The sequence below is a fragment of the Otolemur garnettii genome, unplaced genomic scaffold, assembly GCF_000181295.1.
Source record: "Otolemur garnettii isolate 467f Iridium unplaced genomic scaffold, OtoGar3 scaffold00302, whole genome shotgun sequence".
NCBI lineage: Eukaryota > Metazoa > Chordata > Mammalia > Primates > Galagidae > Otolemur > Otolemur garnettii.
Window position 1 is genome coordinate 462,839 of NW_003852697.1, and position 21,103 is coordinate 483,941.

Consider the following 21,103-nt stretch of genomic DNA (forward strand, 5'->3'; position numbering starts at 1 on the left):
GCTTGCTTGAGCCCAGGATTGCACTGTTGCACTACAGGCCAGGGGACAGAGCAAATCCCTGTCAAAATAAATAAATAAATAAATAAAGTACTGAGCATATAACACACTCAGAAATTTTTACCTGTTAGATTCAAGAAGTGGACACATAGGCAGAATTTGGCAGATGTTTTTATGGGTTCACACACTCTCCCAAGCCTAACCCTACACTCCTAACCTACAAAACCTCTAAGTCATCCCTACACCCATCTACCCCCTGCTTAACAACCAGGGTCTGCCTAAAGAGTTAGGAGGTGAGAGCCCAAGGAGTCTCCAGGTGAGGGAGGAAGAGGGAGGCAGGGGCTGGGGAGGGGTGTAGAGGGGCTGTAGGAAGGGCCATGCGGGCACACAGGAAGAGCCAGATTGTTTGAGGCTGCCTGGGCCACAGGAACAGGTCCCCAGGGGCAGGTGGGTCCTCAGTTCCTACTGGGCGTGTGTGGGTGGGGAGGTCCAGCCCAGCCAGGTGTTCCAGTCTGCCCAGTGTGGGGGCTGGGCCCAAGGAGGCCCCTGGCGCCCTGGGAAGGGGCACTAAGCCTGGCTTCTTCTTGCATACCTTTGGACACCCCTTCCCTGGACCCTCACGTCCTGCAGCCCCCTACCAGGGTGGGGTAAACACGTCCCCAGAGTGTCTGAGCGTCAGCTACAGTGGTTGTCTTTGTGAGGTTTGTCCTTGGGGTCCACAGAGGTCATGGGAACTTTCCCAGGAAAAGCAAACACCTGTGGGAGCTGGCAGGACATGCCAAACTCACAGAGGGGCAAAGCATGACACACATACACCCTTCCCTGCCATGGATGCTTCCCCATGCCAGGAGCCCCAGATTCCCTGCCGTGCCACAGACAGGGGAAATTGAGGCCCAGTGAAGAAAAGACCTTGTTTCCATTCTCCAAGGTGATGGGGACAGGAGAGGGGCTTGTGTGCCATACACATTCACAAGTGTGCTCAAACACATGCACACTGGTCTCTTTGTGTGCCCACACCCACTCCTGTGTGGGCATATCCAGACAGGAGGGCCCATGCCCCAGTGCCCCACCCTCTGGGACACCCCCGCCCTTGCTCAGTCACATGCTCTGGACCATGAGACCCATACTCCAAACACACAAGTACAATGTATATTGGGTGACACTAGAATTTCAAGAAAGGGTCAGCTCAGGGGCCACCATCTGAGGTTGTGGGTGGCTCATAGCATATATATATATATATATATATATTTTTTTTTTTTTGTAGTTTTTGGCTGGGGTTGGGTTTGAACCCACCACCTTTGGCATATGGGACTGGCGCTCTACTCCTTTGAGCCATAGGCACTGCCTCATAGCATTTATTTTTTATTATTTTTTTAAGAGACAGGGATGCCCAGGATAGAGTGCAGTGGCTCAATAATAGTTCACTATAACCTCAAAGTCCTGGGCACAAACAACCCTCCCATCTCAGCCTACTAAGTAGCTAGGACTACAAGTGTGTATCACCACATCCAGCTAAGTTTTTCATTTTTTTGTAGAGATAGGAGTTAGAGGGGATTCCAAGCTAGTTTCTATCTCTCGAGTCAAGTGATTTTCCTAAAGTGCTAGGATTATAGGTGTGAGCCACCAAGTCCAGCCTCATAGCATTTTATATAGTCAAGAAAACACTGATTGTCATGAATATGTATGTGTGTGTAGACTGAAATCTCCTCTGTATTTATAAATGCACAAACTTACATTATATTCCCTTAGACAGAATTCAGCCACCCACCAGGTCTCATGTCATAAACATACAAACGTATCTTGAGGCACTGAAATACATCTACACACATGCAAAGGCATTCAAAGCACAACTACTCACATATATATGTATGCTTACACACACAACCATGGTTATATACTCAGATTCAGGCACATGCAGATACCCACAAATGCACTCACACACAGAGATTCAGATACTCAGTTTACATTCAGAAAACAGGTAACTTAAACACATGTGCACCTTGTCACTTTGTAGGCACGAGTAAATGCTCACACACAGATCCACACAAATATCCAAAAATTCATACATTGGAGACTCAGCGTCTGTGGCTTAAGTGGCTAAGGCACCAGCTACATACTCCTAAGGTGGCAGGTTCAAATCCACCCCGGGCCGCCAAACAACAATGCTGGCTGCAACCAAAAGAAATAGCCGGGGGTTGTGGCGGGCGCCTGAAGTCCCATCTACTTGGGAGGGGACTGAGGCAGGAGACTCGCTTGAGCCCAGGAGTTGGAGGTTGCTGTGAGCTGTGATCTCTACTCAGGGGGACAGCTTGAGGCTCTGTCTCAAAAAAAAAAACACACACACATTGGAACACACAAATATTAAACAAATATCCACAAATAGGGGCTTATACTTTGCAAACATGCCCAGCAACATCCATACAACTGAACTCATGTACACAAATACCTATACTCATAATGCATTCACATATACACCTCCATACTGATGCAAACTATCAGATTCCTACTATGCACAAATGTATTTACTCACACAAATATGCGATTGCTGGATAAATACATGCACTCACACTCTCATGAATGTATTCAGAAATAGGCATTATTGCACACACTTATGCCCTATTTCACAGTTTACATAACCTGTCACTCCCAGGCTGACACAATGTACTCAAACTCACAAATTCACTCACTTAGTAAACACACATGTATGTCCCTCAATACATTCAGAAACTGTTGCTAACATCCACAAATCCCTGTGGATACAACCACATTCACATACTCATATGCAAATCCACTTGGACACAAATACATCCTCACCTGCTCACAATCAGAGCTCTTCCCCCAACAAACACTGCAGATACCACAAATACACAGACATTTACAAACACATCCAGTAATAACCATGTAACCACACTGATAGCCACAGTCACACTCCTGCATAAAAACTCATACTTGAAATTTCTCTCCAGTACTCCTGCTTTGACAGAGACATCAATCACACTCTCTTTCACAACGACAGATACATTATGAGGCACAGAAACACGCATATTCATATCCACGCATAAAACAAGATACACACACATAGACCACCTCTATCTTCAGGATACAGATCCTTGTACATGCACACGTTAAAAACACAGACCCACACCCTTCACACACTCATGCGCTGTCACACTCACGCCCAGATACGCACATGTAGAAACCCTCCAGTACACTGGGTCATCACCACCCGAATACGTTCCGAGATGTACTCAGATAGGAAGAGGCACACATTCTTGTGGCCATCATGAACACAATCAGAAACAGGTGCATGCCTCTGGGTCAGGCATTACAAACTTGCACAGGTGTTCCTGTGCCTAAGGGGCTGGACACTGCAGCGCTGCACATATGTTCACTGTCAGAGGGTCCCTAATGCTGTCCAGGGCCCCCGGCGCGCGCGCACAAATCAATCACATGCGCGCACACAAACTCTCAGCCGCAGCCTCCTCCCGCAATCGCCGCAGCCCAGGCCTGCCCTACCCCAGGGGCCTGACGGCTGGGGGTCTGGACCAGCCAGGGCTCACCGCGGGGTCCAGTCTGGGTCCGGGGGCGGGCGCACCTGGGCTCCGCCCCGGGGCGGGGCCGACGCAGCGTCGCCAGCGCAAGCTGCCGCACCTGGCTCGGCTGCAGAGGCGGCGGCGGCGGGCTCGGCCAGGGCACTAGCGCGGCGCAGCCCAGTCTTGCCCAGCCCGAGCGCGGACCCGGCGGCCGCAGCCCCGGCGCCGCCATGGTGGAGGCGGCGCCCCCTGGGCCCGGGCCACTGCGGAGGACCTTCTTGGTGCCCGAGATCAAGTCGCTGGACCAGTACGATTACTCGCGGGCCAAGGCTGCGGCCAGCCTGGCGTGGGTGCTGCGGGCCGCCTTCGGAGGCGCAGGTACCCGGCCCGGGGGCGGCAGGTGCGGGGGGCGGGGCGCCGGGCCCGGGAAGGCCGGGGCGTGGGAACAATAGCGCCAGCCGCCGGGGGTTCCCGGGCTCGGGTTCTCTGCCATTCCGGGCCTCTGGGCTTCCTGCTCGGCTCGGGCTGGGCCGTGGACTTTGCCCGCTGGGCTGCGGGAGCGCGGTGGGGGTAGGGCCGGCGGCCCAACCGCGCTCGTGGACCCGGGCGTCCGAGCCCCCAGGTGAGCGGGGCGGGGTCTTGGAGCCGAGTCGAGTCTCGGTTTCAGGCCTCCAGGTTCCCGCCTCTCTCACACTCCCCTCCTACAGGACCATCCCTTGCACGCCCTCCCCTTTGCACGCTCACATCACGCCTGCGAGGACCCCCTCGTCCCCTCCTCTGATCCCCGGCCTCGCCGTGGGGCCTTAAACGCTCGGGTCCAAGCGTACCCGGCGCGGGACACACACCCGGCGTTGGCCCTGCCGGTGCTGCGGGCGGCGGCTGGATAGCTCCGGGAAACCCCTCTTTCGCCTGCATGGCCCAGCCAGCGGCTGGCAGCTGGGACTTATTCCCTTATTTTACTGAGGAGATGGGCAAGCCCAGTAGAAGGGGAATGGCTTGTCCAGGACCCCACAGAAGTGGAAGGCCCCTCTGTAGGATCTTCGCCCTAATATTAAGGCAGATGCTCTACTTCCTCCCCAAAGCCCGCATGGGCTGGCTCCCACTCTTGTCGCCCAAATGGGGCGCATGCCCGTGGTTCCCCAGGATTAGAGGCCCTGAGCACGCTCAGTCCCAGCCTTGGGCAGCTCCGTGGCCCCAGGCCAGAGCTGGAAGTCAGGGCCTGGCCTTGGAGAAGGCAGGGTTTAATTAAGGTCTGGGCCTTCCTGGGGGAGTCGTGGGGGAGGACGTCCTTCCCTTCCCACTCCTCTGCCCATTGGTCTTAGCACCAGCTGGGCACAGCCCATCCCCCCTCTCAGTGGCCTTCCTAGATCAACCTGTTCTGGGTGTAGGTCTCCTGGTTCCGCCCAAGCCTGAACCTTTCTCTTTCTTCCAGTCTTTCTTTCTGCATCCTTCTATGTGTGTGGCCCATGCTGAGGCCTCACCTCCACCCCAGGATTTGCTTGAGGAAGAAAAGGATTGGGACTTGGGACCCAGGGCTGCCCCCAGCTCCTCACATACAAAGTTATGAGGCCATAGCTCAACTTTGGGAGTCAGAATTGAGTTTGAGTCCTATCTCCACCAGAATGTGGACAATTTACTGAGCTGTAAAAGAAGGCATTCATGCATTTATTTATCCATGTCCCATATGTTTTTGGGCTAATTGCTATGTGCCAGGACAGGACTCCAGTGATTGAGATTTCAGTATGTTCTTTGCAAAGTTGCTGGAAGGTATGGAAGAGGTAGTGAATACAGAATCCTTCATGTTGTGTCCGGCACACAGTGCATGTTGAACAGAAATGCTGTGGTGTGAATCTGGTGGTGTTTTTATCATTTAATAACAGTAATATCATTGCCACCTGGCCAAGAGATAGAGCAGACATTACCATCCCATTTTTCAGAAAGAAAAGTCCCTTGGTGGGGTTTATAAAATCCTAGTTCCTTGATTCACCCAGTGTCTGTTCTCATTGACACAGCTTCCTCCACTATGTGACACCTTCTAGTGGCTGAGGGTGAAGTTCAATATGTCCCCCATCTGCCTCCTCTAAAAAGGGGGGGAGGGCTGAAGGAAAGGGGCAGCAGAGATCTGGCAGACTCATGAACTCTGGGACTACTGACAAGTGCCTATCATGTGCCAGGCTGGTGCTGGGCACCCAAGGTATAGAGGAGGGGAGAGTGGATATGGCAGAGGGGGGATGGGCACGAAACCAGATCCTCACTGCTTAGAGTGATAAGGTCTGTGGTGTGGAAGCAAAGGGGGCAGATCTGGAGGGAGGACTTTTTTTCTTCTTTCTTTTTTTTTTTGATAGGGTCTCTTGTCGCCTTAGGTTAGAGTGGTGTCATTATAGCTTACTGCAACCTCCAACTCCTGGGTTTAAGCAGTCTTCCTGCCTCAGCCTCCCAAGTAACTGGGACTACAGGCATGCTTCACTACCACTCCTAGCTATTTTTTCTATTTTTAGTAGAGATGGGGTCTTGTTCTTGCTCAGGCTGATCTCAACTTCCTGAGCTCAAGCAATCCTCCCTCCTTGGTCTTTCAGAGTGCTAGGATTACAGGCATGAGTCACTGCACCTAGTTGGGAGGACATTCATGAAATCTTACAGAGAGGGAAGAGAGGGCTTCCCAGAGGAAAAAAGGTTTAGGTCTTGAAGGATGTGTAGGAGTTTGCCATGGAAAACAGATCATGTGTGCAAAGGCCTAGTGTGGACCAACAGAGAGTTCTCAGAAAAGAACATGCAGGTCTCCAAGGTGGCTGTGGGAGGTGGGAGATTAAGAAGGCTGGTAAGATTGATGAGGGCCTCTCAGGCCATGGGTGGGGATCTGAGGGCACTAGGGAGCCCTAGAGGTATTTGAGGACTGACAAGATCAGGTATGCATTTGCCCCATGGCAATAGTGGAAGACATAGTTTTGGTGGCCCAGAGGCACAGGTATGAGAAGGCAGGGCAGAAATACAGACAAATGGGCTCAGCAGAACACATCTTGGAGATAAGATTAAGAAAAGGTTCTAGGCCAGTGCTGTGGCTCACACCTGGAATGCTAACACTTTTGGAAGCCAAGGCAGGAAGATTGCTTGAGGTCAGGAGTTTGAGACTAGCTTGGGCAAGAGCGAGACCCCTTTTCTACAAAAAATAGGAAAAGAAGCCGGGTATGGTGGTATACACCTATAGTCCCAGCTACTCAAAGGCTGAGGCAGGAGAATTAATTGAGCCTAGGAATTCAAGGCTGCAGTGAGGTGTGATTATGTCACCGCACTCAAGCCTGGTGACAGTGCAAGATCTCATCTTAAAAATACATAAATACAGACATGCTGGATTTCAAATACTTGGTTCAAAAAACAAAATGTGAAATACCTCATTAATAGTGTTTTGTTGTTGATGATGATGTTGGTTTTTGTGACAGTCTCACTATGTCGCCCTCGGTAGAGTGCCAGCAACCTCAGACTCTTTTGGGCTTAAGCAATTCTCTAGCCTCCGCCTCCCAAATAGCTGGGACTACAGGCACCCACCACAACACCTGGCTATTTTTTTGTTGCAGTTGTGATTGATGTTTAGCTGGCCTGGTCTGGGTTCGAACCCGCCACCCTCGGTGCATGTGGTCAGCACCGTAACCACTGTGCCATGGGTGCTGCCCATTAATAGTGTTTTTATACTGATTACACATTGAAATATTTTGGGTATATACTGGGTTGAATAAAATAAATTTCTAAACTCATTTTAGTTTCTACATTTCTTTTTTCTTTTTTTTCTTTTTTGAGACAGAGCCTCAAGCTGTCTCCCTGGGTAGAGTGCCGTAGCATTACAGCTCACAGCAACCTCCAACTCCTGGGCTCAAGCGAGTCTCCTGCCTCTGCCTCCCAAGTAGCTGGGACCACAGGCGTCCGCCACAACGCCTGGCTATTTTTTGGTTGCAGCTGTCATTGTTGTTTGGCGGGTCCGGGCTGGGGATTCGAACCCGCCACCTTAGGTGTCCGTGGCTGGCACCTTAGCCACTTGAGCTATAGGTGCCGAGCCAGTTTCTACATTTTTAATGTGGCTACTAGAAAGCTTAAAACTACATAAGTGAGCTCTCACTAGGTTTCTAGCAGACAGCACTGCTCTGCAGTATATGTTCAATGAACATTTTATGGTATAGGGCAATGGTTCTCAACTGGCGAGAGTTTTGCCCCTTAGGAGATATTTTTGGTCATGCTACTGGCATCTAGTAAGTAGAGATAAGGGATTTTGCTGATACCTTGCAATGCACAGGACAGCATTCTTCCAACATGAAGAATTCTCCCAAATCCCAACAGTGCCAAGGTGGAAGACCACTGGTATAGAATAAGTGCTTGACAAATAATATTGATTCAGCCTGGGCAACAAAGTACAATGCTGTCCCTACCAAAAAAAAATTATCTAGTTGTGGTGGCACATGTCTGTATTCCCAGCTATTCGGGAGGCTGAGGCAAGAGGATTGATTGCCTGAGCCTAGGAGTCTGAGGTTACAATTGGCTATGATCGTGCCACTGCACTATAGATAGCCTGGGTGACAGAGTGAAATCCTGTCTCAAAAAATCAAAATGCTAGCAATCAGGAGGACTAGCTCACATGTTTTCATCTTGAAGGCCCTGAGAAATACAGCAGTTGTTTGATTTTGCTAACAGGAGCAGGAAATGCTTGGGGCCTATATTCCAGTGGGGTTGGGGGTGGGGTGGGCAGGAGGGTTTGGATTTGGGAGATGCCAGGAGGTTGAAACCAGAGGACTGATTGGATGTGGAATTTGAGGGTAAAGAGAGAGAGGTATGCTGATTCCTCACTGCCGGACAAGGAGGAGAAGCGGGAATAAAGGAAGATGCAGAGAGTTGTGGGAGATGTGGGGGATCTGAGGGAGGGCGGTGGCATTCTTGGCCCAGCCTGGTGGGCGGTACTTGAGAGGAGGAGCCAGGTGCAGCAGGTGCAGTCCTCCAATAGCCACTGAAGCTGTCCTGGGGTGGGGCATTTCCACGAACAAGGAGATGCCAGAGGTCAGAAGGTTTCTGGAAGGAGGTGCTGGGCACAGAGCCCAGGAGAAATGTCCCAGAGATTGGTGCTGGGGACAAAGTTGGAAGCAAGGAGGGCAGAAGCCAGGTCAGGGAGGTTGAGGAAGGGAAGGGGGTGAGGTCGGGAGGCCTGTGCACAAGCAAGCTGGAAATCACTTTTTTTTAAGGAGCTTAGCTGAGGGCTGCAGGAAGAAGGCACCCTGAATGTGGGGCTGTAAGTGGGAAGGTCAAGTGTGGTTTGCAGGGGGTGGAGAAGGAGCCAGGGCAGAGAGGAGACAGAAGGCAGGCAAAGATGCCTGGGCCCTCCTGTCTAGGAGGGGTTTCTTGGGAGCCTGGCTGTGAAGAGGGATACCTGGGGAAGGGGTGGTCTTTGGGGCCACATTCAGTTTCATTGTGAAACACAAGAGACTCTCTCCCATTCCTTCAAATACAGAAACCCAATGTTCGAAACAGCTGGGCTAACTGGAGCTGGAACTCAGCACCTTCTCCCTGACCTCCCCAGATCTTCCTGGCTCTCTCCTCTCCACTCTTGGGTCCTATTCCAGGCTCTGCCTCCCACTATCCAAGAGGCTTCCTTAGGCCTCTTTCCACCATCTTATTCAGGGGTCTCCTGGCTGTTCCTTTAAACCCCACCCCTCTGTGTCCACAGCCATTGCCCCCCTCCCTCAGCTCAGTCACTGCCTTTTCTGTTCCATTTCCCCCCTCAGACTCCAATAAGGTGTTGGGTACCTCCCTCTCTGTCTCCTACTTCCTCCCTTCAGTCACCAAGTCTAGGTTACACTTAAAAGGCACAAAGTCCCTTTGAGGAGGGCACCTCCCCGGTTGCATGCCGTTCCCCACTCTTCATAGCTCCTTTTTTTTTTTTTTTTGAGACAGAGCCTCAAGCTGTCCCCCTGGGTAGAGTGCCATGGCTTCACTGCTCACAGCAACCTCCAACTCCTGGGCTCAAGCGAGTCTCCTGCCTCCGCCTCCCAAGTAGCTGGGACCACAGGCGCCCGCCACAATGCCTGGCTATTTTTTGGTTGAAGCCATTATTGTTTGGCGGGCCCGGGCTGGATTCAAACCCACCACCTTTGGTGTATGTGACTGGTTCCTTAGCCGCTTGAGCCACACGCGCTGAGCCTTCATAGCTCCTTCTACCCCACCTGCACTCTGAGAGAGGGCATCCAGTTTGTTGGGTTTGAATCTCTGCCCCACAGGTGTTGAAGAGCTGTGTGGCCTAGGGCAGGGTACTTTCCCTCTCTACACCTCAGTTTCCTTCTATGTACAGTGGAGTTACCAATTGTGCCCTATCTGCTTCCTGGAGTTGATGCAAGGCTTAGTCTAAATCCAGCCAGGGCAGAAAGCAGGGTTGGCTTTCTGAAAATCCCTTCCAGAGAGTGATCACCCAGGCTTTCTGGGTGGCTATCTGAGGACGCCCCCAGTGACAAGGCTATTGTCATTGAAATATTGTTGCTGTATTTCCGTAGGGCCTTTCAGCTGGTCTGGGGTGAAGGGAAGCCTCTCTCCCCTACCAGCTGATCTAAGTCAACCATCTCCCTGAGGTGTTCTCTCCCACTTCCCAGCCTTCGCAGTCTCTTCTACCTGGGACACCGCCACCACCCTTTCCTCTGGCGACTCCTGCACACCTGTGCATTTCTCCCTTCTCGGTGCCATTCTCTCTAGTCCAAATGCCCCCTTAATTAGGGCCATGTGATTGTGTGTTGTGTGTGTGTGTGGGATGTATCTGGTGGCTCTGACCCACGGTGTTTCACCTACCTGCCCTCGCAGAGCACGTGCCCCCAGAGCTGTGGGAACCCTTCTATACAGACCAGTATGCACAGGAACACGTGAAGCCCCCAGTGACGAGGCTGCTGCTCTCAGCTGAGCTCTACTGCCGGGCCTGGCGCCAGGCACTGCCGCAGCTTGAAATACCCCCCAACCCCTCTGCACTGTTGGCCTTGTTGGCACGGAGGGGCACGGTGCCCTCACTTCCTGAACGCCCAGTGCATGAGGCAGACCTGAGACACCAGCCCATTCTCATGGTAAGCCACGCCTCTGCCAGGTGGGCCCCACCCCTGCCTAGTAGGGTCTGCCTACTAGACCTGGCTCCTCCCTTCAAGCTCCTCCTAACTGGAGGGATTTCTCTCAGGCCCTACCTATTAAGCCAAGGTCCTCCCAGCAGGCCTGGAGCCTCCTCTCAAGCTTTTCCCACCAGGCCTGGCTACTCCTCTCAAGGCTTGCCCATTAAGCCTAGCTTATCCCGCGGGACCTGGCTCTTCCTCTTAAGTACTACCCACCGCCAGGCCTGACCCCTCCCTAAGCTCCCCCCACCAATCCGAGCCCCTCCCTCTAAGTCTGGCTTTATGAAAAGGTGCTATCTGTTCCTTGAGGAACACAGCCCACCCTATCCTCAGGCCTAGTTTCTAACCCAGGCCAGCATGAGTAGCTCTCCTACAAGGCCTGGCTCCTCCCCTCATTCCCCACCCATGTCAAGCCTTTCCCACCTCCACATTCTACCTCTTCTCTGGTCCTTGGAGGCTGAGGGGAGCCTCCACCCTGTACTCAGGTCTCACCCTCCAGCCCTTGCCCCTACAGGCAGCCCACCTAGCTGTCATCGACGCCCTCATGGTTGTTTTTGCCTTCGAGTGGACAAAGACGCTGCCAGGTCCCTTGGCCCTGACCAGCCTGGAGCACAAGCTCCTTTTCTGGGTGGACACGGTAGGTGAGGTTGGAACAGGATGGGATGAGGCACACCTGCTCCCCAAGCATCATCCAGTGACCAGAGCACTGACCTTTCCATGCATCCCCAGACTGTCCGGCGACTACAGGAAAAGATGGAGCAGGAAGCTGCCCAGCGAGCCCCCACAGATGGAACGGCCTCATCTCAGCCCTCGGTGAGGCTAGGACATGGGACAGAAGGACACATGATGGAGAGCTGGGTGGGTGGGGCGGGGCTGTGTCTCACAGCCATTTCTGAAGTGGGGGGTGGAGGTGACACTCTTCTTTCCCTTTCTTCCCTTCTCTCCCTCTCTGTGCTGTCCCCTGCACCGGCGCCCACTGCCCTCCGCCCTCCTCTCTGCCTTTCTGGCCTCAGTGCCCCACACGCTGGTACTGGAAGCTGGTTCCTGTAAGTGGGGCTGTCTGTCTGCCCCTTTTGCCTGCCCTGCTTGTTGCTGTTTTTGCCAGCCTGTCTGCACCCTCTTATACCTTTCCCCACCTGTGAGCAAAGGAAGTTGGACCCCAGCCCTGAGGGCCAGGGAGAAACCTCTCTGTGAACCAAGAGAATGGTAGAGTCTCAGTGATTAACTGAGAAGGCAGATCCCTATCCAGTGAGCTGAGGGGGTGAACTTCTCTTCCCATGAATCAAGACGGCAAACCCTCTGAGACTGCCCCACTTAGCTGAGGTGGAGAGACCCCCAGTATTTCTGAAGGAGGTTCCCCCAGCCTATCAGGCTCATGGAAGAGATATGGCTAGTTGGGAGGAAGGCCCTGAAACCCAGAAGATGGAAGAACGCTCCTAACTGAAAGCCCTGTCTTCCCTGAGGAAAAATCCCAGCTTTGGGGAGGAGGAGGCCTTTCCCTAAAGCTGGAAGTTTGAATCTCTCTCTTCCTGTAATTAGCTGTGTGACTTTGCACAAGTGTCTAAACCTCTCTGTGCTTCATGTGAATTACCCCTGCAGTAGATCTGCAGGGAAAAAGTAGGGGAAGTTTTGGGGTTAGCTGGGAATCTCCTCCTTTGCTCACTCCTTTCTCCCATCTTAGGGACCTGGGTTTGGGGGAAGGTTCTCCTGCTTGCCTCCCTGCTTCCTCCTCTCTGTGAGAGCTGAGGGCCTGGATCTTTTGTGGGAGGAGTATTCCTTGCATAGGAGGCTGCTTTCTGGGGCTGGGAGGAGCTGGGGTCCCCAAAGCCAGCCAGTGCATAGACAGGGAGCTGGATGGCCAGAGCTCAGGACCAGGATCAGTGAGGGCCACCCCCTCCCTCGGAGGTGGGCTTGGGGGCCCAGCAGGTCACCACCCCTCTGCCCTGCTGATGGCTGCTCCTCTCCCCCCAGCACGCAATTGCCTTCTGTTTGAAGGAGTCGGGGAGCAAACCCCCCATGGTAACGTATTCCCCACCCTGGGGTTCCAGGAGTCCTTGTCCCCAGCCCCCTGCTGCTGGCCTGGCTGCTCCAAGATACCTCCTCTGCCTCTTGCTGCTGTCCCTCCCCTGCTCCAGGCTGGCCCCTCACTCTGGCTCAGGGATCCTCAGCTTCCTGCCCCCTCGTGGCGGAAACCCCAGGCCTGCCTACCCAGCCTGCACGACCACTGACCTGGGGGCTGGCCTGTCCACTCACCTGACCTGCCTTTCATTTGCAGATCCGATACCGGAAGGACCGTGCTGTGGCCCGCCGTGCGCCGTGCTTTCCGACTGTCACTAGCATCCAGGACCTGGCCAGTGGGGCTGCACTGGCTGCCACAATTCACTGCTATTGTCCCCAATTGTTGCGCCTTGAGGGTAAGTGAATGGGCCTGGGCTAGACCCCATCCTGGTGAGACAGAAGACCTATGTTGCAGCCTTCAGGCCTCTGTCCTCAGGTGTGCACAATCAGTAATGATGTGGTGGTTATGGATGCAGCTTTCAGAATCAGTAGAAGTAGGTTTGCATTTTTTTCCCCTAGTTAGCTGTATGACCTCACCCAAGTACCTAAACCTCTCTGTGCTTCATAGAATTAATTCATTCCTGCAGCAGATAAAAAACATTGAGAGCAGACTTGGTGCCAGACCCCATTTTTATAGGATCCAGCCAGAACAAATAGAAACACATTCCTGACCTCATAGGTGGCTAGACCATTATGGTGGTTTAATTCTAGACATTAAGTTTATACAGGAGTACCTTGTGGATGTTAAATGTCCTAAAGGGTAATACGTGGTCAGGAAGAGCTTATGGAGTTTAGTTCTTGGAAAATAGTGTTCCAGAAAAAAATGCAAAGGCTTGAGAACATTCTACTATGGTGTCCACCTCTCAGAGGGCAGCTGGCCAAGGCCCAGCCTGTAGGAGATCCTCTCTGGGGTCTGTACCTTCTTCCTCATAGAGTCAACCAGGCATTCTGTCCCTACAGAGGTGTGCCTCAAGGACCCCATGTCTGTGGCGGACAGCCTGTACAACCTCCAGCTAGTGCAGGATTTCTGTGCCTCCCACCTTCCACGTGGCTGCCCGCTTTCCCTCGAGGACTTGCTGTATGTCCCACCACCACTCAAGGTGAGGCCATAGTGGGGCCTCACGGGTCAAGGCTCCCGGGCTGGGTGTCCTGTCGGCTGACCCTTCTTCCTGCCTCCAGGTGAACCTGGTGGTGCTGCTGGCTGAGATGTTCATGTGCTTTGAGGTGCTCAAGCCCGACTTTGTGCAAGCCAAGGACTTGCCTGATGGTCATGGTGAGGTCTGGGCCTGGGGTCTGGGTGGGGGTTGGGGGAGCCAAGCTCTTCCTGATGCCCTTCTCTGTGCTGTAGCTGCCTCCCCCCAGGGCACTGAGGCCTCCTCATCTCAGAACAGTGGTGGTGGTAGCAGGTATGGTCTCTCTACATTGGGAGAATCCCTAGCACCATGGGGGGCTCCTCTTTCTCTGGGCTGGGCACTGGGCAGTGCTGGGGGATGCCTCTCTCCCCACCTCTGGGGAGAGGTAAGGAGGAGGTGCAGGTCTTGAGGCTGAGATGCATCTCTTGGCAGTTCTCCGGTCTTCAATTTCCGCCACCCACTTTTATCTCCGGGAGGCCCCCAGTCTCCGCTCCGAGGATCCACAGGTGAGGAGAGGGCTGGCTTCTGACACTGGGAACCCCTACCCAAAGATGGCCCCAGCAGATTCCATGTTGTCTTCTCTGACTCCCCCATCCTTTGGGTCCCAAGGTGACCCCCACAATGACTCTGTTGCACTCCTTAGTGATACTAGAAACCTCTGGTCTACCTAGACCACATAATGACCCATCAGTGACTCGACCAGTGACCTTGCAGAAGTTGCCCCTAGACCCTGATCAACCCCACCCAAGGTCCCCAGGGTCCCCATAGCAACCACTCACCCCTCTCCAGGCTCTCTGAAGTCCTCCCCATCCATGTCCCACATGGAAGCCCTCGGCAAGGCCTGGAACCGGCAACTTAGGTGAGTGCACCTCCAGGGCTGGGCTGGCAGTGGAGTAGGCCAGGGTGGGGTGGGGCTGAGGCTGGTCCCAGCAGCTGAACCCTCCCTCTGGCTGCCCAGCCGCCCACTCTCCCAGGCTGTGTCATTCAGCACCCCCTTTGGCCTGGACAGCGACGTGGATGTCGTCATGGGAGACCCAGTCCTCCTACGCTCAGTCAGCTCAGATAGTCTGGGGCCTCCCCGTCCAGTGTCAGCCCGGACCCCCACCCAGCCGCTCCCAGAGTCTGGTGACCTGCCTACCATTGAAGAGGCCTTGCAGATCATCCACAGTGCCGAGCCCCGGCTGCTCCCAGATGGGGCTGCTGACGGCAGCTTCTACCTCCACTCTCCAGAGGGACCCTGCAAGCCAGCCCTGGCCTCCCCTTACCTGCCTGAGGGGGCCTCCAAACCACTGTCCGATGGGCCTACCAAAGCACCCATCTACTTGCCGCACCCCGAGGCCCCCTCAAAACTGTCTCCCTGCCTGGTGGGGGAGGTATCGAAAACGTCTGCCCCCTCTGAGGGGTCCCCGAAGGCAGTGCCTTCATCCCCAGCAGCCACCAACTCCGACGTGAAGATGACCAGCTTTGCTGAACGCAAGAAGCAACTGGTGAAGGCGGAGGCTGAGGCTGGAGCAGGATCCCTCATGTCCAACCCAGCCCCACCTGAGGCACTGAGCTCAGAGATGAGTGAGCTTGGAGCCCGGCTGGAGGAGAAGCGCAGGGCCATAGAGGCTCAAAAGCGACGGATCGAGGCCATCTTTGCCAAACACCGTCAGCGACTGGGCAAGAGTGCCTTCCTGCAGGTGCAGCCCCGGGAGGCCTCAGGGGAGGCAGATGTGGAGATAGAGTCTGGCTCGGTTCCTGCTGGGGAGCGGCCAGCAGGCGAGGGCCAGGGCGAACCAACCTCGAGGCCTAAGTCAGTGACCTTCTCCCCAGAGCTGGGCCCACTGCCCCCTGAGGGGCTGGGGGAGTACAACCGAGCAGTCAGCAAGCTGAGTGCTGCACTAAGCTCGCTGCAGCGGGACATGCAAAGGCTCACAGACCAGCAGCAGCGGCTCCTGGCCCCACCCGAGGCCCCCGGACCTGCCCCACCCCCTGCTGCCTGGGTCATCCCTGGCCCAGCGACTGGGCCCAAAGCTGCATCCCCCAGCCCTGCCCGGCGTGCCCCAGCCACCCGACGCAGCCCCGGGCCAGGGCCAGCCCCGACACCCCGCAGCCCAAAGCATGCGCGGCCAGCTGAGCTGCGGCTCACGCCCCTGACCAGGGTGCTCACACCACCCCATGATGTGGACAGTCTCCCCCATTTGCGCAAGTTCTCACCAAGCCAGGTGCCTGTGCAGACCCGTTCCTCCATCCTCCTAGCGGAAGGGCCACCTCCCGAGGAGCCTGCGCCCCGGCCTGGCCTCATTGAGATCCCGTTAGGCAGCCTACAAGAGCCCCCCACGGAAGATGAGGGGGATGGGAGCCCCCCTGGTGCAGAGGATTCACTGGAGGAAGAGGTGTCTTCAGAGGGAGAGCCCAGGGCTGGGCTGGGCTTCTTCTACAAGGTGAGGGTCACTCAAGCAAGTGAGGACTTTCTGGGGACAGATGGACAGATGGGTAGATGCAGAGGGCTTTAGTGCTGTGGGTTGGCAGGTGAGTGGACAGGCAGACAGACCGACCAGGTGTGTATGGGCAGATGAACAGATAGTTGGGGGGCTGGATAGACTGATGGGAGGACAGACAGGGCTAGGATCTTATCAGACCTCCTCTCCTCCTAGCATGGCCATACCAGTTCCCCTTCTGGCACTGTCTCACGTCCACTCCATCCTCATAGCCACCTAGACTGGGCCTCCATCATTTCTCATCTGGATATCTACAGTCACTCCCTGACAGATCTTTGCTATCTCTCCTCAACCTCTGGCCATCTCCCACCAAAAGTCAGGAATGTGCCTTCTTCCTCCTACTCTTAAGATGAAAGTCCTCCCCAGGTCTTTGAGCTCTGCTTGCCTCCCACCTGGTCCTGGGCCATTTGCCCAGCTCTGCGTGCCAGCCTGGCTCATGGTTCTGAAACCTCCTGCTAAGTTTATTCTGCCCCAGGGCCTTTGCACTAACTGCTGCCTCTACCTGGAGCACTCTCCTCATCCCTTATGTTCACCTGGTTATATCCTCCTCACTCTCTAGGGTGCTTCCTCTAGGTAGGAAGCCTTCCTCAGTGCCCCCAGGCCCAGGGTGGGTCAGTCCCTGAAGTGTGGACAGGTGTGCATGTCCCCAGTGTTCACTGCGGTTTGTGCCATATTTGGTTGTCTTCACCGTACGGCAAATCACTTTATGTGAGCAGCACTCAGCTCTACTCTATCCCTGTTGTGTCCCAGTGCCCAGCGACGTGGGGCTGTGCAGAAAATAAGAATCAACTGAATGTCTTAAATAATTAGAAAAACAAGAGAACAGGCTTGTTTTGGAAGATGGGAATCCAGCTGTACCAGGGGAGGGGTGGTCGGCTGGACTCAGTGTCTGTCCTTCAGGATGAAGACAAGCCTGAGGACGAGATGGCCCAGAAGCGGGCCAGCCTGCTGGAGCGGCAGCAGCGGCGGGCAGAGGAGGCGCGGCGGCGCAAGCAGTGGCAAGAGGCAGAAAAGGAGCAGCGGAGGGAGGAGGCTGTGAGGTGAGGCTGGGTGCAGCTAGGATTCCTGCCCCAGAGATCCTATGACCTCTTCTGACTGCTGTCTGTCCCCTTCACGTATAGGCTGGCCCAGGAGGAGGCCCCTGGCCCAGTCCCTGGGGCCCTTGCAGCCCCTTCAGCAGCCCTGGCCCCAGCCCCTGCCACTCGGGCCCCAGCCGAGGAGGATGTGGGCCCCCGGCGGGGGGAGTTCACGCGGCTTGAGTATGAACGCAGGGCCCAGCTGAAGTTGATGGACGACTTGGACAAGGTGCTGCGGCCCCGGGCTGCGGGGGCCGGGGGGCCGGGTCGGGGCGGGCGGAGGGCCCCCCGGCCACGCTCTGGTTGCTGTGATGACTCGGCCTTGGCGCGAAGCCCAGCCCGCGGCCTGCTGGGTGAGGACCCCAAAAGGGTGGGGCCTGCCCAGTGTCCTTTCTAGGGCCTGCTGGGTGAGCCCCCATGGGGATGGGGGGAGGGGAGGTATGCAGGGGTACAAGGGCAGGGAAATGATGTGGCAGGGGTCTCAAGTGAAGTTTGACCCTGCCTATTGGGTAAAGACCGCTGTTGGGGCTGTGGGGGTGAAGGGTGAGGGCCCCTTGTGCATACTTGGTGGTGAGGATTTCCAGTAGGGGCTGAGCTCGTCTCCACCTCCAGCCTGCTGAGCCAGGTCCTCTTAGGTGGGTGTCTGTGGAACTAAGGTGGGGACTGACCCTACACTCTATTCCTAGGCTCTCGGCTCAGCAAGATCTACTCCCAGTCCACCCTGTCCTTGTCTACTGTGGCCAACGAGGCCCCCAATAACCTCGGTGTAAAGAGACCCACATCTCGGTGAGCTTAGCTTGGCCAAGTAGGGGTTGCATACATCTAGACTGTGGTGTAGCTCAGGTGTGTGTGTGCCCTGAAGAGAGGGAAAGAGGCATGTGGGAAGGGGATGGTCTGTACCTGGCAGATGAGACCCCAGGATGTGCCTCTGTGCGCCCCCGAGTGCCCGAGCCTTGAGCATGTGCAGGAGGGCAGGCATGCATGGACTATCACACTACCTTTCCTGTAGTGTGCTGGGACTGCTTTTCCTGGTAGTCTCTCTGCAGGTTGGAAGACTCCCCCCACCAGTGACCCTACCCACCTCCATGCCATCCTCCCACTACAGGGCTCCATCTCCATCTGGCCTTATGTCCCCAAGCCGCCTACCTGGTAGCCGGGAACGCGACTGGGAGAATGGCAGCAATGCCTCCTCCCCAGCATCGGTGCCTGAGTACACAGGTAAATGGGGCTTCTAGGGACATGAGTGCTGGGGCCGTCCTTGTCCCCTGGTCATCCCTGCTGACTGCCACGCTCCCAACAGGTCCACGGCTGTATAAGGAGCCCAGCGCCAAGTCCAACAAGTTCATCATTCATAATGCCCTGTCTCACTGCTGCCTGGCGGGCAAGGTGAATGAACCACAGAAGAATCGCATTCTTGAGGTGTGCTGAGCCCTGGTCTGGGGGGCTGGCAGGGGGGCTGGCGACGCAGCCTGGCCAGCTGACCACTTCACCTCTTCCACCACCCCTCCAGGAAATTGAGAAGAGCAAGGCCAACCACTTCCTGATCCTCTTTCGTGATTCGAGCTGCCAATTCCGAGCACTCTACACACTGTCTGGGGAGACAGAGGAGCTGTCACGGCTGGCCGGCTATGGCCCCCGCACCGTCACACCTGCCATGGTCGAGGGCATCTACAAGTACAACTCAGACCGCAAGCGCTTTACCCAGATCCCTGCCAAGACCATGTCCATGAGTGTTGATGCCTTCACCATCCAGGGACACCTCTGGCAGAGCAAGAAGCCCACCACTCCTAAGAAGGGCGGTGGCACCCCCAAATAGCACCACTATGGGTGGTCTACGGGCCCCCTAGAGGACAGCCAGTTGGTACTTCTGGGTCCTGTCTGTCCCCAACCTTGTCTGGGTGGGGCTGGAGTCCCCATCCCACAACTTGGAGTCCAGTCCTGCTGTGGGGACTGAGCTGGGAGGTTCAGGGACTCAGGGCTCAGCTCAGTCCCCTTGTCTGTCCTCCCCACCTTCTTGAATAAAATAATTTAAAGAGAAACTCACCCTTGTCCCCTCCCTGAGGCTGGCTGGGGTTCCACACTGGTTACCCGTGTTTTTACTCCTTTATTCTTTCTCTTTTTACTCCTTTATTCTTTCTCGAAGCAACTCTGGTGTCCCTTCTGTTCTCTCAACCACCCAGTATGGCTTCTGAGGTTTGGAGAGGTCTTCCTGCTAACACCACCTACTGGAGGTGCTTCTTTCGCAGCTGCCTCTGAACCCACTTCCTGGGCAAGAAGCTTCTGACTGGCTTTTCCCCGGCCTCTACCACCCCTACTCCCTAGATCTCCTCCTCTATGGCTCTTTGCCTTCCTTGGCCTTTGGGTCAAGGCCAACTTCTAACTTGATTTTGTCTCTCTTGGCCAGGCTGCCTACATTTCTTAGGCATGGCCTCCCTCTGGGCCAAGGATATGGTTTCCCTTCCTCTGAGCTCCACATCTGAGGATCAGTTGCTGCCTTGGCCATCTCAGATGCAGGGCCCACAGCCCAACCTCGGGCCAGGCTAGGATCGCCCCCTGTATCACTTTCTTTCAGCTCTGTGACCTGCCTGCTCCCTGAACCCAAGCCACCAGTCTAGGCCTCCCCATGTCCCCAGCTGCCTCCTTCCCATAAAGCAGCTTGTGTGACCTGTTCAAAGTACAAATCTGATTATATCCCTTGATGCTTAAAGCCCTTTAATAGCTTAGAGCATACTAATGGCTTCCCAGAGCTTAGGACTAAGGACCACGCCCTGGTTGTCCCTCTCCAGGGACAGGAGCACCTTACTAAGTTCAGGGAGTTGACCTTGGGTCTGCCCAACTCTGGCTTTTGAGGGTGGACCCGCCTTGCAGAATGGCCTTCCCTGACGGGCTACATGGCCCCTGGCTAGGGCTCAAGGAGGCTCCTGGGCAGGACCTGCTCTGAGGCCCCAAGCAGCAGAAGGACTGGCCGCTCAGTGACCAGAACTGGCTCTGCGGGGTGGGGGCCTAGTTATGTGGCCTAGGCTGGCTGCCCCACCTCCCACAGTAGCCAATCTGGGCACAAGGCCAGGTCACTCCTGAGCTGACAATGCCTCTGGGCACCTGGGTAGCAGAAAAGAGACTGAGACCAGGATGTACAAACAGTCTGTATTGGAGGAGGGGGGAGGGTCACGGGGGAAGGGGTGGGGTTCAGTCTTCCTTCAGGCTCCCGAACACAGCAGCTGGCACACTCTGCTGCTCTAGCCGGACCTCTGTGGGGGAGGAACAGTCACTCTCCTTCAAGGGCTGCCCCCAGCTGCCTGCCCCCACTGGGCCAGCCCCTTACCATTGGGCTCCAGGTCCATCTCATCCTCATCCTCCTCCTCACCCAGCTGGATCTCCTCAGGGTTGGCCTGCTGGGCCAGCTCTGCCAGCTCCTCCCGGGAGGCGTCACTCCTGGGGTGGGGACTCATTGCCTCAGTGGCCCTGGCCCCCCACTACTCCCAATGTGGGACCCACCTCCCCTCCAGGCCAGTCCTCAGTCCTCACCTCACGAACAGGATCTTGCTCTGGGTCCGTGGAGGCTGGTCCCGCTCAGCCTCAGCCGCCAGCTGCTCTGCCCGCTGCTCCAGCAGCTTCATGTCATCCATGCCACTCTGCCCAGGGGCCAGGTCAGACACTGTGGGATCAGGGAAGGGGTCAGCACCAGGCCCAGGCCCTTCCCAGTCCCCC

At 55.4% G+C, this 21,103-nt stretch overlaps 2 protein-coding genes across 5 annotated transcripts in view; one reads left to right on the forward strand and one right to left on the reverse strand.

The window, feature by feature from the left end:
• The first annotated feature begins 3,660 nt into the window (after positions 1-3,660).
• Positions 3,661-19,438, forward strand: CAMSAP3 (calmodulin regulated spectrin associated protein family member 3). Of its 3 annotated transcripts, none has more exons than XM_012813795.2 (18): positions 3,661-3,908; positions 10,353-10,606; positions 11,160-11,282; positions 11,375-11,458; positions 12,617-12,664; positions 12,921-13,059; positions 13,664-13,803; positions 13,883-13,976; positions 14,052-14,109; positions 14,269-14,342; positions 14,626-14,695; positions 14,795-16,262; positions 17,220-17,359; positions 17,441-17,748; positions 18,082-18,181; positions 18,501-18,613; positions 18,696-18,814; positions 18,906-19,438. In XM_012813795.2, the coding sequence occupies exons 1-18, from the start codon at positions 3,761-3,763 to the stop codon at positions 19,209-19,211; spliced, it is 3,786 nt and encodes a 1,261-aa protein (XP_012669249.1). In that variant the 5' UTR covers positions 3,661-3,760; the 3' UTR covers positions 19,212-19,438. The 3 variants fall into 3 exon arrangements, with proteins under 3 accessions (XP_012669249.1, XP_023364744.1, XP_003803461.1); XM_023508976.1 differs by having other exon boundaries at positions 14,846-16,262; XM_003803413.3 differs by lacking the exon at positions 12,617-12,664.
• Positions 19,439-20,520: 1,082 nt separating this feature from the next.
• The window catches only part of XAB2 (XPA binding protein 2), an 8,857-nt gene continuing 8,274 nt past the window's right edge, over positions 20,521-21,103 (reverse strand). The window contains exons 17-19 of one of the 2 annotated variants that reach the window (XM_023508970.1): positions 20,921-21,050; positions 20,718-20,827; positions 20,521-20,643 (exon numbers count right to left, since the gene is read on the reverse strand). In XM_023508970.1, coding sequence (XP_023364738.1) covers positions 20,582-20,643; positions 20,718-20,827; positions 20,921-21,050 — 302 coding nt within the window. In that variant the 3' untranslated portion in view covers positions 20,521-20,581. The remainder of the gene's footprint in view (positions 20,644-20,717; positions 20,828-20,920; positions 21,051-21,103) is intronic. The other variant, XM_003803415.2, reaches the window with a different exon arrangement.

Coding starts and splice junctions, on each gene's coding strand:
- CAMSAP3 (XM_012813795.2), top strand. CDS start 3,761: ATGGTGGAGGCGGCGCCCCCTGGGCCCGGGCCACTGCGGAGGACCTTC. Junction 11,283..11,374: donor TCCTTTTCTGGGTGGACACG/GTAGGTGAGGTT, acceptor ATGCATCCCCAG/ACTGTCCGGCGACTACAGGA. Junction 14,343..14,625: donor TCCGCTCCGAGGATCCACAG/GTGAGGAGAGGG, acceptor ACCCCTCTCCAG/GCTCTCTGAAGTCCTCCCCA.